At 55.2% G+C, this 16063-nt stretch overlaps 1 protein-coding gene across 1 annotated transcript in view; it reads left to right on the top strand.

The window, feature by feature from the left end:
* The first annotated feature begins 7394 nt into the window (after positions 1-7394).
* Mcf2l (MCF.2 cell line derived transforming sequence like) overlaps positions 7395-16063 on the top strand; it is an 87597-nt gene continuing 78928 nt past the window's right edge. Inside the window, exon 1 of the mRNA XM_070002589.1 lies at positions 7395-7469. Within this exon, the coding sequence (XP_069858690.1) occupies positions 7418-7469 (52 nt within the window). The 5' untranslated portion in view covers positions 7395-7417. The remainder of the gene's footprint in view (positions 7470-16063) is intronic.

The raw sequence follows: 16063 nt of genomic DNA, 5'->3' as shown, positions 1-16063 counted from the left end.
TGAGTACCTGGACTGCACAGACCTCCTCTGCCTCCCCTCCCCCTGGTGTCCTCACTGCCTTCCTCCTCCCCTCCCCTCCCCCTGGTATCCTGACTGTCCCTCCTCCCCTCCCTTCCCCCTGGTGTCCTGACTGTCCCCCCCCCTCCGCATCCTGTCCCCCTCCCCTTCCCCCTGGCGGCCTTACCCTCCTCCCCCCTCCTCCTGTCCCCTCCTCCCTGGGCAGCTGCCTGGGCTCAGGACTCCCAGCTGCCCTCCCATGAAGCCATGTCACACCTGTGCTTCCCTGGTGCCATACTTGCTGAGTCCTAGGGCCGTCCCTGCATCTGTCTCCTGGCCCCAGGCACAGGAGGCCCATGGACCCTCCCTGTGGTCGTCCTGCGGGGTCCTGGGGCACCCGCAGGTGCCAGGGGCAGGAGCTGTGCTGGGCCAGCGCTGGCTGGCTGTCCCCGAGGGCCAACCACAGATAGGCGTGTCTGCCCCCCAGGATTTCCGTGGGGTTGTGGGACACAGAAGGTGACTCTAGGTCCATTGGCAAAGTGCTCCTTCTCAACCTCCCCCCACAACCCCCCGGCTGTGTTAGGTGCCCTGCCCGTGGTGTGGAGCACCCGCGGAGTGGAGGACTCGGCAAAGTGGAGCACCGGCAGAATGAAGCACTCGGCGGAGTGGAGCACCGGCAGAATGAAGCACTCGGCGGAGTGGAGCACCGGCAGAATGAAGCACTCAGTAGAGTGGAGCACTCGGTAGAGTAGAGCACTGGCAGAATGAAGCACTCGGTAGAGTGGAGCACTCGGTAGAGTAGAGCACTTGGTAGAGTAGAGCACTGGCAGAGTGGAGCACTGGTGGAGTGGAGCACCGGTGGAGTGGAGCACCGGCAGAGGACATACGGGTCAGCCGCCTGCCATCAGGAGCCCTCATCGGGACGCTGGCACCTGGGTGGCGCCTTTGTCCTGAAGCCAGGCCTCCTCCCGGCCTCCTCCCTGCCTCCTCCCGGCCTCCTCGAGTGTGCCGCTTCCTCCGGGGGCGGGGCGGGGCAGGCGCTTTGTGGGCACAGAGCCAGCCGGTCCCTCCGAGGTGGGGTGTGCCTGGTGTTGTTTTCCCAGGCAGCGCCCAGAACAACAGAATACGAGGAAGCCACCCTTGTTCCTGGCCCCAGCTGTGAAAAGGCCGGCCAGAGCTAGACATTCATCTTCTTGGCTTTGTTTCCACTAAGTTAAAGGGGACATGCCATCCCTCTAAAGACAAAGGAGATCATCTGAGGGCAGGGCAGCATCTGAGGACAGGGTCAGCATCTGAGGACAGGGGTCAGCATCTGAGGACAGGGTCAGCATCTGAGGACAGGGGTCAGCATCTGAGGACAAAGGTCAGCATCTGAAGATGAGGAACCAGCATCAGGATGAGGGGTCAGCATCTGAGGTCAGGGTTCAGCATCTGAGAACAGGGGTCAGCATCTGAGGACAGGGGTCAGCATCTGAGGATAGGGTCAGCATCTGAGAACAGGGGTCAGCATCTGAGGACAGGGGTCAGCATCTGAGGATAGGGTCAGCATCTGAGGACAGAGGTCAGCATCTGAGGATGAGGGGCCAACATCTGAGGACAGGGGTCAGTATCTGAGGATGAGGGGTCAGCATCTGAGGGTGAGGGGTATCATCTGAGGATGAGAGGTCAGCATCTGAGGACGGGGTCAGCATCTGAGGATGAGGGTTCAGCATCTGAGGACAGGATTCAGCATCTGAGGACAGGGGTCAGCATCTGTGGACAGGAGTCAGCATCTGAGGACAGGAGTCAGCATCTGAGGACAGGATTCAGCATCTGAGGACAGGGTCAGCCTCTGAGGACAGGAGTCAGCATCTGAGGACAGGATTCAGCATCTGAGGACAGGGTCAGCATCTGAGGATGGGTTCAGCATCTGAGGACAGGGTCAGCATCTGAGGACAGGAGTCAGCATCTGAGGACAGGGGTCAGCATCTGAGGACAGAGGTCAGCATCTGAGGACAGAGGTCAGCATCTGAGGATGGGTTCAGCATCTGAGGACAGGGTTCAGCATCTGAGGATGAGGGGTCAGCATCAGGGTGAGGGTCAGCATCTGAGGACAGGTGTCAGCATCTGAGGACAGGAGTCAGTATCTGAGTATGAGGGGTCAGCATCTGAGCATGAGGGGTAGCATCTGAGGACAGGGTCAGCATCTAAGGATGAGGGGTCAGCATCGGAGGACAGAGGTCAGCATCGGAGGACAGGGGTCAGCATCTGAGGATGAGGGGTCAGCATCTGAGGATAGGGTCAGTATCTGAGGACAGAAGTCAGCATCTGAGGATGAGGTCAGCATCTGAGGACAGGGTCAGCATCTGAGGATAAGGGATCATCATCTGAGGACAGGGTCAGCATCTGAGGATGGGGTCAGCATCGGAGAACAGAGGTCAGCATCTGAGGACAGGGGTCAGCATCTGAGGACAGAGGTCAGCATCAGAGGACAGGAGTCAGCATCTGAAGACAGAGGTCAGCATCTGAGGACAAGGGTCAGCACCTGAGGATGAGGGGTCAGTGTCTGAGGACAGGGTCAGCATCTGAGGATGAGAGGTCAGCATCTAAGGACAGGTTCAGCATCTGAGGATGAGGGGTCAGTATCTGAGGACAGAGGTCAGCATCTAAGGATGAGGGGTCAGCATCTGAGGACGGGGGTCAGCATCTGAGGACAGCGTCAGCATCTGAAGACAGGAGTCAGCATCTGAGGATGAGAGATCATCATCTGAGGACAGGGTCCACATCTGAGGACAGAGATCAGCATCTGAGGGTGAGAGGTCAGCATCTGAGGACAGAGGTCAGCATTTGAGGACAGGGTCAGCATCTGAAGACAGGGGTCAGCATCTGGGGACGGGTCAACATCCAAGAAGTGACCCATCCATGAGACCCGGCTGTGCACTGTCAGGTGACAAGACAGTGTAGCAGGCTAGTGAGGACTCGGGTGCCACTCTGAGAAATGTCACTCTAATGACAGGTATCCCTTGTCACACTATGCTGGGGTCCCTCCCTCCTCCTCCTTGAAGAGGCCTGGAAACCAGATGGAGGTGTGAACAGGACACAACTTCCTGCGCTATCTTGTCTGGGGAGGGGGCAGCTGAGGTGCGTTGGCTGTTCTGTGGGTGTGATGTGAAGCTGAGATCCTCTGGGAGCCCTGTGCGTGAGGCAGGGAGTCCTTGCATGAAGTGGGGAGCCCTGTGTGTGAAGTGGGGAGCCCTGTGCATGAAGTGGGGAGCCCCGTGCGTGAGGCAGGGAGTCTTTGCATGAAGTGGGGAGCCCTGTGCGTGAGGTGAAGCGGGGAGCCCTGTGCGTGAAGTGGGGAGCCCTGTGCGTGAAGTGGTGAGCCCTTTGTGTGAGGTGAAGTGGGGAGCCCTGTGCATGAAGCGGGGAGCCCTGTGCATGAAGCAGGGAGCCCTGTGCATGAAGTGGGGAGCCCTGTGCGTGAAGTGGGGAGCCCCGTGTGTGAGGTGACGTGGGGAGCCCTGTGCGTGAGGTAAAAAGGGAGCCCTGTGCATGAAGCTGGGAGCCCTGTGTGTGAGGTGAAGTGGGGAGCCCTGTGCGTGAAGCGGGGAGCCCTTGGAGCCCCGTGCTTGTGGGAGCTGCCATTGCTCCCTTTGTGGCCCTCCAGCTCCCCTCCCCTGACCCCTCTCCAGGGTGAGGCCTTACCCATGCGCCTCTGTGCCTGGACCCCCTCTGAAGCAGGCTACCAACTCTTCCCACAGGCTCCCACCTGTGTGCGGGTGGGACTGTGTCTTCAAACAGTTCTGACCCCATGTCCACCATGACCTAGGGCCTGAGAGGATAGGGTGGGTGGTCAGGGCAGGGCTCATCCCAGCCCGGGGCCCTGCTCTCAGGGAGGATGGGTGGACAGTGTCCCGGGCTGTGGGTGGTGTGAGCCCCCGGGGGCTCCATCAACAGGACCTGCCGAGTGTGACCGGAGCCCCAGGACAGCCCATGTCCAAACCCAAGCACACCTGCACACAGGAGGAAGACACCAAAACATTGCTGTACCACAGGGTCTATAATCCTACTGCTAGTCAAAAGATGGTGTGTGTGTGTGTGTGTGTATACACTCGTGTGTTTACAGGTATGGCGATGGTAATAGTGGTTCTGGAGTTTGAACTCAGGGCCTTGAGCTGCTGGGCAGGTGTTCTACCACTTGATCCAAATGCCTGCCATTTTTGTTTACATTGTTTTTTTATATGACTTTCATTATTTTTGAGATAGGGTCTCAATTTGAATATAAAATGGTCTGGCTCTGAATTCTATTGATGCTGGAACAGCAGGCTTGAACCACCACACCCTTCTATTGGGTGTGAAAAGAATCAGTTTGGGGGCTGGGAAGGTGGCTTAGCAGTAGAATGCTTGACTCAATGCATGAGGCCCTGGGTTTGATTCCTCAGCACCATATAAGCAGAAAAAGCTGGAAGTAGTGCTGTGGCTCAAGTGGTAGCGCGCTAGCCTTGAACTGAAGAGCTGAGGGACAGAGTCCAGGCCCAGAGTTCAGGTCCCAGGACCAAAAAAATAAAAAAGAATCAGTTTGTTACCAGTGACATGGATTGTTACAACTTCATATAAAGTGCATCCAAGAATGGACAGGATGTTATCTCTGTGTGACATCAGCACATTCCATGTTTCCTAGGGCACAACACAGCAGTTTGTACTGACAAAATGCATGCTAATTTGCTAGTTTTATGCACCAAAAAGTGGTGAGCATTTGTGTGTGAGAACCGTAGGTGGAGGATTGATTGGCACTGCCAGTCCTGTGGAAACATCCACCCTATATCTGCCAACTCTCCTTACCCTGCCATTCTGCCAGTCATCACTGGTTTGTTTGTTTATTTATATTTTGGTGCCATTCCTGGGTGTTGACCTTGGGCCCTGGGCACTGTCCCTGAGCTTTTTCACTCAAGGCTGGTGCTCTACCACTTGTGCCACAGCTCCACTTTTGGCTTTTTGCTGGTTAATTGGAGGAACATTTCATGGACTTGCCTTCCAGGCTGGCTTTGCACCACGATCCTCAGATCTCAGCCTCTGGAGTAGCTGGGATGGCAGGAGGGTTTAGCTGGTGCTGGGTTCAGCCAGGACACAGAGCGTGCCGGCTGCTCTTCTCGTAGGTCTGGTGGGTTCCAGCCATTCACCCACGGGAGCTACGCCAGCCAGCTGGGCTTTCTGTGTCTGTAGCCACACAAGCACAGTTATACGCTGGCTGTCTCATGCAGCAGGTGTGGGGCATCAAGCAGGCCTTGCCTCCCCCTCCAGATCCCAGCCCCTCCTCCCACCCCAACCCCAGTGCTGGAGTGCTCTGCTGGCTGGTGCACTTCCGGGCTTGTCTGCCCTTTGATGTGCTGGGCTGTGCCTGCCTGGCCCTGGCTCATGATGTGTTTGGGGTTCTCAGAGGTCTCCCCCTTCTGCTTGCAGGGCAGGAAGGGTGTACCTGGCCTTGCAGCAGGGGGGCGGGGGGGGGGGTGAGTAGGCTCCTCCCCCCCCACTGGCTCTTCCTCCCTAGTTGCTAAGGGGAGGCTTGGTATCCAGGTGTAGCATTTCATCACCTCTCTCCTGTGGCCTCTGGGAAGAGCTGCTCTCCTGGGTCTTTCTGAAGCAGGCAGGATGGAAGGCGCAGAGGCTCACTGACCTGGGCACCGGCAGGAGCCAGGGACACCTTTCTGGTCAGCTCTGAAAAGTCCCCTGAAGCAAATGCCTGCTCGCACACGTCTGAGTCCAAACCCCTCTGCCGTGTGACCTGACCTCAAGTTCTGTAGTGACGACAGCAGGGATGGGCGCTGTGTGTAGCTGTGACGCTAGTCCAGCTTGTGGCCCATGACCCACTAGGGGTCCTGGGCAAGTGGCAGGTTGGTAGGTTGTCAGCAGGTTCTTGAGGCGAGCGTGAAATGAGTTGTACAGAAAGAGGTCCTTCGGTGCCTCCATGTGAGAGTAAGATGGTGACGGCCTCAGAGAGAGGAGACCCAGTGTGAGAAACGGACTCCAGCAGCTGTGGAGACAGCTTGCCCTGTCTGTGGGGCAGGGCAGGCTTGATCCAGGCCGTACCATGTCCTGGAGCCTTGGCCCTCTTGAGTAGAACCTCCTCCCCTGGCCTGTCCTCCCTTATTCTGAAACTGACCGCATCAGAAAGTCCTGGGTTAATGTAACTGCATCTGGAACACCCTTCACAGTGACTTGGAGACATGGGTACCCACCAGCCAAGCAGACACCCCGGGCCAAAGCTGGGGCCAGAGTTGCCCCTGGAATGAGCAGCTTGGAGTCTTTGCAGCACACGGCCCTCCCAGGGTATGGAACACAGGGCACAGACGCAGGATGGAGCAGACAAGGAGTGGGAATGGACCGAGCTCAGCTGACCCCGCTTTCTTTACACTTGCTTTCAAAGCTATCCTGATGCACACAGTGACTCCCAGCACGTGGCCAGTCAGGCAGCTACCCGTCCAACAAAATATGTCAGTGTATGTTGTTGTACATGTGGAAACACGGGTGATGGACACTGTGGAGCACAGGGATGATGTGGGACACCGTGGAACACAGTGGCGGTGTCGGCCACCGTGGTGCGGGCATGTACAGTCCCGGCACGCACAGTCTGGCAGGGTCTGCAGTGTGTGTGTGTGTGGGGGGGGTGTTGAACTTGGCGAATCCCGCATCTCCTGATGCCTCGGGTGGCGCAGTCCGCGTCCGGAGCCTTCTGGCAGCCAGGGCTGGGGCCCTCAGAGCCCGGCTGCTGCCGGTGTCGGGTGCGCCTGGCTCCACGCCAGCCTTGCGGGGCGGCGTTGCCCACGTCCCGGGAAGGCCACGCCCTCGCCAGCCGGCCCGTCCCCTCCCCTCCCTCCCCCTCCCCTCCTCCCCGCACGGGTCCCTGGCACGCACGGCCGTTCGCGGGCGGCCCAGGACCGCGCGCACCTGAGCGCCGACCATGCGACCGCGCGCAGAGGGCGCGCAGGGCTGCTGTGGGCTCTGCGCCTGCCCGGGGGCGGGCGGAGGTAAGGGGGGCAGGTAAGAGGGGGGGCAGGGAAGGGGGGCGGCCCTGCCCCTGACATCGAGTCTGAGCCCTGGGGGGGCGGAGCCCTGCGCCCCGGTGACCCCGGGAGGGAGGGGGACGGGGCCCTGCGCCCCGGTGACCACGGGAGCCTTGGCACGCACCGGTCCCCCGGGGATCCGTCCCTGCGCCGGGCGGCGGCGGCACCGTGAGCCCCAGGTGCCGCAGCGGTGGTTGGCGGGGCGCACGCCGCTTCCGCTTCCGCCGAGCGCGCGCGCGCCCCCCGCCCGCCCCGGCGGGGACCGGCCCCGCCCCACGCCCCCTCCTCACCGCCGCCCCGCCCCGCGCCGTCCCGCGCCGCCCCGCAGACCTGCGGCGGCTCCGCGGCGGAGGATGCGGTTTTGGCTGCGACATGAGGAGATGGCCTTGGAGGAGCTGGCGCGGCGGCTGCGTGCCGTGTGCGGGCGCACGGGTAGGGACCGGGCTGCGGCCGCGGGCATGAGGCCGGGCGGCGCGCGGCCTCCCCGGGGACCGGGGGTTCGGGGCCGAGCGGGCTCCGCGATGGCCGCGCATCAGCCCCGGCAGGGCGAGCTCGGGCCAGCTCCTGGAGCCGGGAGCCGTTGGCTGCCCTGTGGGGAGGCCGGGAGCTGCTGTCATTGCGCCTGGCGGTGCGGCCCCCTGACGCGGACACGGGGCCAGGGCACCCTGGAGGTTCGCTGAAGAAAGGGGGGTCCCTGGGACCCAGGGGTCACGGAGGATGAGGCGCCATCAGGATGGGATGGGCACGAGGTCTCGTGCAGGCGCCCAGCCTTCCAGACGCACAGACCCGGCCCCGCCAGCGTATTACATACTGCCTGGTGGAGATGAAGGCTGCCGGGTTGGGTGTGGCACGGACTGAGTAATTAACCTGGCCAGGGGCCGTGGGGTGGACTGGGGCGGTGGAGTAGGCTGGCTGTGGGGTGGGCTGGCCAGCCGTGGGGTGGACTGGCAGCAGTGGGGTGGACTGGCAGCCCTGGCTTCGGTCTGGGACGCTGGCCTGGTAATGCCGGTGTTGTGACGGAGCTGCTGCGCATTGTATGTGGGTCAGGAGGAAATGCAGCCATCTGACACCACCTGTGCCCGCATCCTAGGCTCGGCTGGCCTTTGCGGAGGCAGATCCGGCACAGGGCACAGTGGAGGCGCCCGGAGGGAGGAGTGGGATCTCTGGTGGGAGCTGCTCCAGCGCTGATGTCACCCTGGGTGGGAGGAAGTTTCTTCATGCCATCTCAGGGAATCGGGAGATGGCAGCTGCTTACTTAGTGTGAGGGGCAGCTGGGGTGCTAGCGTGCCTGTGGCCACCGCTGTCTCATGGGAAGCAGGCCGCATGCCAGCTCTTCCGCAGCACCCTAGCTGCAGGCCAACCCAGGTCCGGTCCCCAGGGGGCCATAACCATTGCTTTGTTGGAGGTGAGCTGCCTGCGGCCATCCCCTGCTTGCCTATTCTTTAGCTCAGTCCAGTCTTGCTTCTTGCTTCCTGATGTGGGGGCATGCCTGCAGGAGGCTGCAAACTATGGCACAAGAGACCTGCGTATGGCAGTGTGGACAGGAGCGGTGCACACACGGGGTACCTGCAGCATGCCCTGAGGGGAAGGAGCAAGCTCTCCTTACCCCAACCGCCATCTCACGTTTCCCTGCTGGCATCTGCTCAAGGATCCCTGTAGCACAGTGACTTTGGCTCAAGGTCATATATAGTCGCTCCTACTCCAGGGTTTGGATGGTGGGAGATGTGGGCAAATGACTTGATCTGGTAGCTGGTATGAGTGCTCAGAGCCAGGGGACCTCACTGGCCTCTGGAGGATGGGGTCATGGCTAGAGGCTTGAGCCAATGGCTGCCCTGAAGCTGCCTCTGGCTAGAGCTACCGTCGCTCTGCTGTGGCCCCCTAGGTGTTTTCTTGGCCATCTATTCAGGACACGCTCTTCTGACTCCAGATGACCTGGAACTGTCACCACCTGCGCTGAGCTGCATGAAGGGGACCACGTGAGATGTCCAGATGGCCTGAGAATCTGCATCCCTGACCTTGAGCATTTAGATTTCACAGGGATTCTGCTCCTAAGTCTGCTCTTCAGAACCATGTCCAGGAGCTCTTTCCAGCAGCAGCAGAGGCCTGTGTGATAGTATTCTTTTCTAGTGTTTTCAACTCTTTTGGTGTTCTTTTTAGATGGACAGTAATTCATTTTAGGGAGAAATGATACATGGACCTAGATTGGGGTGTTTATGAATGCAGAACTGGTGGCCTCAAGCTAGAATGTGCCTCTCAGTGCCTCTGACTCATGGGGTATGGGCAGAGTAAGGTCTAAGAATTTTCACCTTTAAGTCCCCAGGTTATATACATGCTCCTGGTTTAGAAATCAAATGTGGAAAACCATTGTAGTGGCAGTGTTGACTTCAAGTGGAGTCTTAAGCTTTGTGAATGGTGAAGATGTGGATGGATGGATAGATAAATGGATGGAGGGATGATGGGTAGATGGATGGGTAGGTTGGTGGGTGGTGACATGGATGGATGGATGGATGGATGGATGGATGGATGGACAAATGGATTTATGAATAGTTAAATGTGTGTGTAGTATGGGTGGGTGGATGGATATATATAGATGGATAGATGGATAGATAGGTGGATGGATGGATGGATTGGTGGGTAGGAAGATAAATGAATAGATGGATGGTGGTTAGATGGATGGATGGTGGGTAGTTGGATGGATGAATGGATGGATGGTGGGTAGTTGGATGGATGAGTGGATGGATAAATGGTGGGTAGATGGATGGATGGCTAGATGGATGGATGGTTAGATAGATGGATGGTGGGTGGATGTAGGAATGAAGGGTATATAGATGGATGGGCAGGTTGGATGGATAGATGGGTGGGTGGATGGATACATGGATGGGTTGATGGATGGATAGTTGGATGGATGGATAGATAGAGGGATGAATGGATGGATGGGTAGATGGCTGGATGGTGAATGGATGGATGAATGGATAGATGGGTGGATTGTGAATAGATGGACAGGTGGGTGGATTGGCTGGATAGATGAATTGGGTGGATGGTGGGTGAGTGCAAAGATGGATGGATGGTGGGTGGATGGATGGTGAGTGGATGGATGGATGGTGGGTAGTTGGATGGGTGAGTGGATGGATGGTGGGCGGATGGATAGATGGTTAGTGTATGGATAGTGGGTGAATGGATGGATGAGTGAATGAATGGATGGTGGGCAGATGTATGGATGGATAGTTGGATGGATGGGTAGTGGGTGAATGGATGGATGGATGAATGAATGGATGAATGGTGGTTGGATGGATAAGTGGTGGGTGGATGGATGAATGGTAAATGGATGGGTGGATGAGTGGGGGGGGTGGATAAATGGATGGTGGATGGATGGATAATGAATAGATGGATGGGTGAGGAGTGGATGGATGGTAGGTGGATGGGTGGAGGAGTGGATGGATGGATGGTAGATGCATAGATAATGGGTGGATAGATGGAGATGTGGATGGATGGATGGTTAGGTGGGTACATTTGGGAATGATGGGTAGATGGATGGTGGGTCGGGAGGTGACTGTAAGGATGAATGGGTAAATAACTAGGCAGTGAAAATGTGTTATATGACAAAGGTGGTAATGCTGGGGTGTGGCTAATGACCTTTGACTATTTATAGATGGAATGTGAGTTTGCCCCAGATGTGGATGGTGGAAGGATGCTTACAGGCCTGAGCCTCTGTCTGCTGTTGGGGTTCACCTTTGGTACCCATTCCTGTTGACCAAGCATTTCTTTTTCTCTTGTCACATCATCTCACAAACCAAGAACTAAATTTTGACTTTGAACTCAACCATTCTGGGGACTTTTTTTGTCCTATGTGATTTGTGAGCATCTTTTCAACATGCTCCTCTGAGGAACCCCAGCACCCATTGTGGTGTTCTCAGTCCAGACACCACATTAGAGAACGGGGTGCAGCCAGGCTTTCCGGGAAGGTTTGTCTCTAATCTCCAGGGAAGGCCGAAGCGGGACAAGAGCAGGCCTGTCGTGACTGGTAAGTGAAGGTTCTTGCTAGCAAAGGCAGGTGGTAGAAGGGAAGAGAGAAGCAAAAGCAAGCATAGCACTCAGATATACAGGCAGTGGGAGGAACTGGCATGTTGTGCTGTGAGTTCTACCCATCTACCCAACCATCCATCCACCTACCATCCATCCAAACCTGGCCTTTCAGGGATTCCCTGTGAGGTCAACTGGGGCGGAACTCCAGTGAGCAAGTGTGCTGTCTCCTGGGGTCATCGCAAAGTCGGGGTGGAAACAGCAGCCCAGCAGCGCACGTCACCTGTCCAGGCTCTGGATACCAGTTGTGAGGGCCCAGGAGCCTGCTTTTATGGTTGACTCAGTGACCGTTGGAGGGCCAGAAACGTGTCAGGAGGTCCTCACCCTGCTCTCGTGAGGCTGTGGGGGGCCATTAGAAAGAGGTCTTTGCTGGCCAGGCAGTGGCTTGGTCCCTCTCCTCCCCTACTGAGCCAGCATTTCTGTAAAATCCATCCATCCGTCTGTCTGTCCATCCGCCATCAGGGAACATTGCTGGTTGTGCTCCTGATAGAGGCACATCAACGGTATGGCTGTAAATTGGGGTGCTCTGCCTGTGGCACACAGAAGGCACATAGCACGCCGGACAAGGAGAGGAGCCCCTTCACGCCACTGTTGTGGTGGAGGAAATAACTCAGAAGTGGAAAGAGGAGGACATAGCAGCATTCTAAGATAGAGGGAAAAAAATAGAAATAGCTTAAGTGCATCACCATGGGGAACAAAAGTTATCGTGAAATTGTCACTGATGAAATATGTAAGCAGCCCCCTAATCTGTGAAGGAGTCCTGGGAACCCCTGAAGCCCCCATCAGTGCTGGGCCCCAGGCTTGCCACAACCATGGTCAGTGCTGGGCCCCATGCTCACCACGACCACAGTCAGCGCCACAACCACAGTCAGTGCCAGGCCCCACGCTCACCACGACCATGGTCAGTGCCGGGCCCCACACATGCCATTTTTCTGTCTCTGCCCTAGCACCAGGGTCTGAAGTGAGGCATGTGGCCACTGGGCTCATAGAAGAGTGCAGGACCCCGCATGGCTTATGGAAGTGCACAGGTCCCCGCGTGGCTCATGGAAGAGTACAGGACCCCATGAGGTTCACAGAAGAGCGCAGGACCTTGCATGGCTCACAGAAGAGCACAGGACCCTGCATGGCTCACAGAAGAGCACAGGACCTCCCATGGCTAACAGAAGAGTACAGGAGCCCACTTGGCTCACGGAAGACCACAGGTCCCCGTGTGGCTCACAGAAGAGTACAGGTCCCCGCGTGGCTCACAGAAGTGCCAGGACCCCACGTGGCTCACCGAAGTGCCAGGATCCCGTGTGGCTCACGGAAGTACACAGGTCCCCTCGTGGCTCACAGGAGAGCACAGGTCCCCGCGTGGCCCAGTTGGAGCAGCTTGTGATGTAGCATCGCTGCCATCAGTGACTGACATGGGAAGCAGAGTTAACATGGCCAGTGAACAACTGGATGTCCACATAGGAGAGGAGAGGCCTTCGGGTGATTCTACTCTCTTGATTTAAAATAGGTTGAATTTCACTGTTTTCCTTTGACTACAGTTAGGGAAAGAGAAGCTTCCCAAAGGCATGGCCATGCCCTTTAAGCACCTGAATCCTGCTAGAGGACACAGATGTCCTCTTCAGGGACCCGAGCTGAACAAAAAGAAAGCTCTCCAGGGGTAGGAATTGGAAAGCAGATACTACGAGGAACACTTTCTTTGGTATTCTGGAGCCAGGCTCCTTGGTCCTGTCAGGGTGGCGGAGAGGACCGGTCCCCGTGGTGTGCTGGTTGCCAGCCAGCTGGTGTCCTGTAGTGCTCCCTGGTGGCTTTTAACATTGCTCTGAACATTTTAAAACCTTCTCTGATTTCTCCATGTGCAATGGTTAGGACTATAAAACACCAAAGTCTGCTTTTCAGAAAAGCGTGTCAACCTAGGTGGCTGAAGACACAACAGACGCTGCTGTGAGTTCACACTGCATTTGCACATCTGGCTTATAACCGTGTGTAAGGGCTGGGTATGAGGTCATGCACCTGTAATTGTGGCCTCTTGAGAGGTGGAGGGACAACAGGATCTCAGTCTGAGGTCAGTCTGGGCAAAGTCAGCATGAGGCCCTGTCTGAGAGAGCTGAGTGGCTCAAACAGTGGAACGCTGGCCGCACGTGCTCAAGGCCCCAAGTTCAGTCTCCAGCACCACAACAAACTGTAACTCTGCATCTGTATTAAGCATGTTCCTACATTTTTTTGTCCCTGTTCCATAAAAGATCAGATACACAGCTGTTCACCTGGCACTGCTGTATTATATATCATAGCACTCCAGACACATTTCAAGTATAGGAAGGACATGGGTGAGTTCTGTGCAGATGTAACACCACTGTGGACGTCTGTGGAGGTGGGTGTCTGTGGAGGTGGGCGTCTGTGGAGGTGAGTGTCTGTGGAGTTGGGCGTCTGTGGAGGTGGGTGTCTGTGGAGGTGGGTGTCTGTGGAGGTGAGTGTCTGTGGAGTTGGGTGTCTGTGGAGGTGGGCGTCTGTGGAGGTAGGCGGCTTTGGGGTCCTGGATCCAATCCCCATGGAGAATTGCATCTCAAGGTATAGTGGAGGCCCCAGAACAGCATCTGGGAGATTCCTGCACATGATGAAGGGAGGATCTTGGTTTAGATTTGTAGAGACCCATATATTCATGCTTTGGTGGTGATTTGCTTGCTATGCTTTTCTTGGGTAAAACAGACAACTATAAAGCCGGTTTGAGCTGTGCTGGCTGTGCAGCCTTCTTGCTGCTGCTCCTTACCTTTCTGTCTTCCTGTGTCCCTCTCGTGATGACGTTACAAGGCAATGTCATCACGCCTGCTGGCTCTGTTCTTGCCCCGAGTCGGTTCCCGGTGGCTCCACCCTCACCTTCCACTTTTCCATAAGGGCCCTGTTAGGTATTTCATTGTGTGTGGCTCTGTGTTGTTTGCTGGTTACTTCATGGCAGTGGCTGCTTCTCTCTAACCACATTTGGAGTTGCCTAAGAACAATGTTCATGTGTGTACCCTGCAACCCCAATAGGCTGTCTGATCTGATGGTCTCCTGTCAGTCTGACAGATCTGATGGTCCCCTGTCAGTCTGATGATCTGATGGTCCCGTGTCAGTCTAAAGGATCTGATGGTCCCCTGTCAGTCTGATGGATCTGATGGTCCCCTGTCAGTCTGATGGATCTGATAGTCCCCTGTCAGTCTGGTGGATCCGATGGTCTGGTGAGTAAATGGGTGCTGAACCTTATGTTCCTTTTTTGTCCTTGGAGACGTTCTGGGGAGAGAATTTCACAATCAAACCACCTTTTCTTGTAATAAACAAGAAACAAACATTACAGAGAAAACTGACAAATATTTTCATTAGTAGAGAGCAATTGTTACAGTCCCCTAGGGCCCACAGATTCACTATTCAGCCAAACACAGCATGCCTTACCGAGTACAGATCTGCAGTTTAATCAAGTACAGATCTACAATGTACCAGGTACACATTCACAGTTTCCAAGCACGGATCCACACTTAGTCAAGTATAAATCCATGATTTACCAAGCACAGATCCACAATTTACCAAGTACAAATTCAAAGTGTAAGCAAGTACAGATCCATGAATTACCAAGTGCAGGTTCAGAATTTAATCAAGCTTAGTCTTCCATAGGTTCCCGATGAGAACTAGGCTACCTTTGTGTGTTTGCTTTATTCCTCGCATTTTTCCACAACTCAGGCTTGTGTGCACACGTGTGCCTGTTATCACACACGAAGTGCCGGTGCTGGAGATGTAGTGGCTTCCGGGCAAGTGAGAGGGAAGGGAGGTCAGAGGGCTTAGGCAGTGGTGGCCAGCCCTGCACCAGGGTCCTTGTGGTGGAAGAGACCCAACTGCACCAGGCACACAGAGCCCTCGAGTCTGGGCTCCTCATGCAGCTCTCTTTTTTTTTTTTTTTTTTTTAATTTTTTTTATTGTAGAGATACTATACAGAGGGTTACAGTTACATGAGTGAGGTAATGAGTACACTTCCACTTCCTCTTGAACATTGTTACCCCCTCCATTGTTTTCCCCCTACCATCCCCTCCCTCCCTCCCTTCCCCAAGGTTCTTTTTTTTTTTTTTTTTTTTTGATTTTTTTGATCGTGATTAAGTGATTACTTAATTTCCGGAAATTCACAGTATTGTGGAATAATGATGCTCATTTAAAGTCACAAGTTCATTCTAACTTTCCTGGAGCAAATTGTCTATCACAGTCTGTAATATATAACGGTGCTCATATGTTATATACCATATATGTGATCAGCAGCATGGGGATATTTAGTAGTGGTTCAACCAGATGAGTGGGAGTTCTTTGTTTCTTAAGTCCTGTTAGTTTTGTCATATCACCTAACATTTTGGATTCATCATCCACTTATCAGGGAGACCATGTACTGTTTGTCTCTTCGTTCTTGGCTTACCTCGCTCAACATGATTCCTTCTAGCTCCATCCATTTCCCTGCAAATGCCATTATTTTGTCATTTCTAATGGCTGCATAATATTCCATTGTGTATAGATACCACAATTTTTGGATCCATTCATCTGTGGTGGGGCATCTAGGTTGTTTCCATATCCTAGCTATTGCGAACAGTGCTGCAATAAACATGGAGGTGCATGTGTCTTTGTATATTGGTTCCTGTTGTTCAGGGTAGATGCCTAGAAGTGGTATGACTGGGTCGTAAGGGAGGTCAATCTTTAGCTTTCTAAGGACCCTCCAGACTGCTTTCCAAAGTGGTTGTATGAGTGTACATTCCCACCAGCAGTGTAATAGCGTTCCTCGTTCTCCACATCCCCTCCAGCATTTGTCGTTGGCTGATTTGTGGATGTGGGACATTCTGACTGGGGTAAGGTGGTATCTCAGGGTTGTCTTTATTTGCATTTCCTTCACCACCAGGGATGATGAACATTTCCTCATGTGTTTCTTTGCCATTTTTATTTCTTCATTT

The sequence above is a fragment of the Dipodomys merriami genome, unplaced genomic scaffold (genome assembly GCF_024711535.1).
Source record: "Dipodomys merriami isolate MVZ:Mamm:240054 unplaced genomic scaffold, mDipMer1.0.p SCAF_6, whole genome shotgun sequence".
Classification (NCBI taxonomy): Eukaryota; Metazoa; Chordata; class Mammalia; order Rodentia; family Heteromyidae; genus Dipodomys; species Dipodomys merriami.
This window is presented reverse-complemented; position numbering and strand designations above follow the sequence as displayed.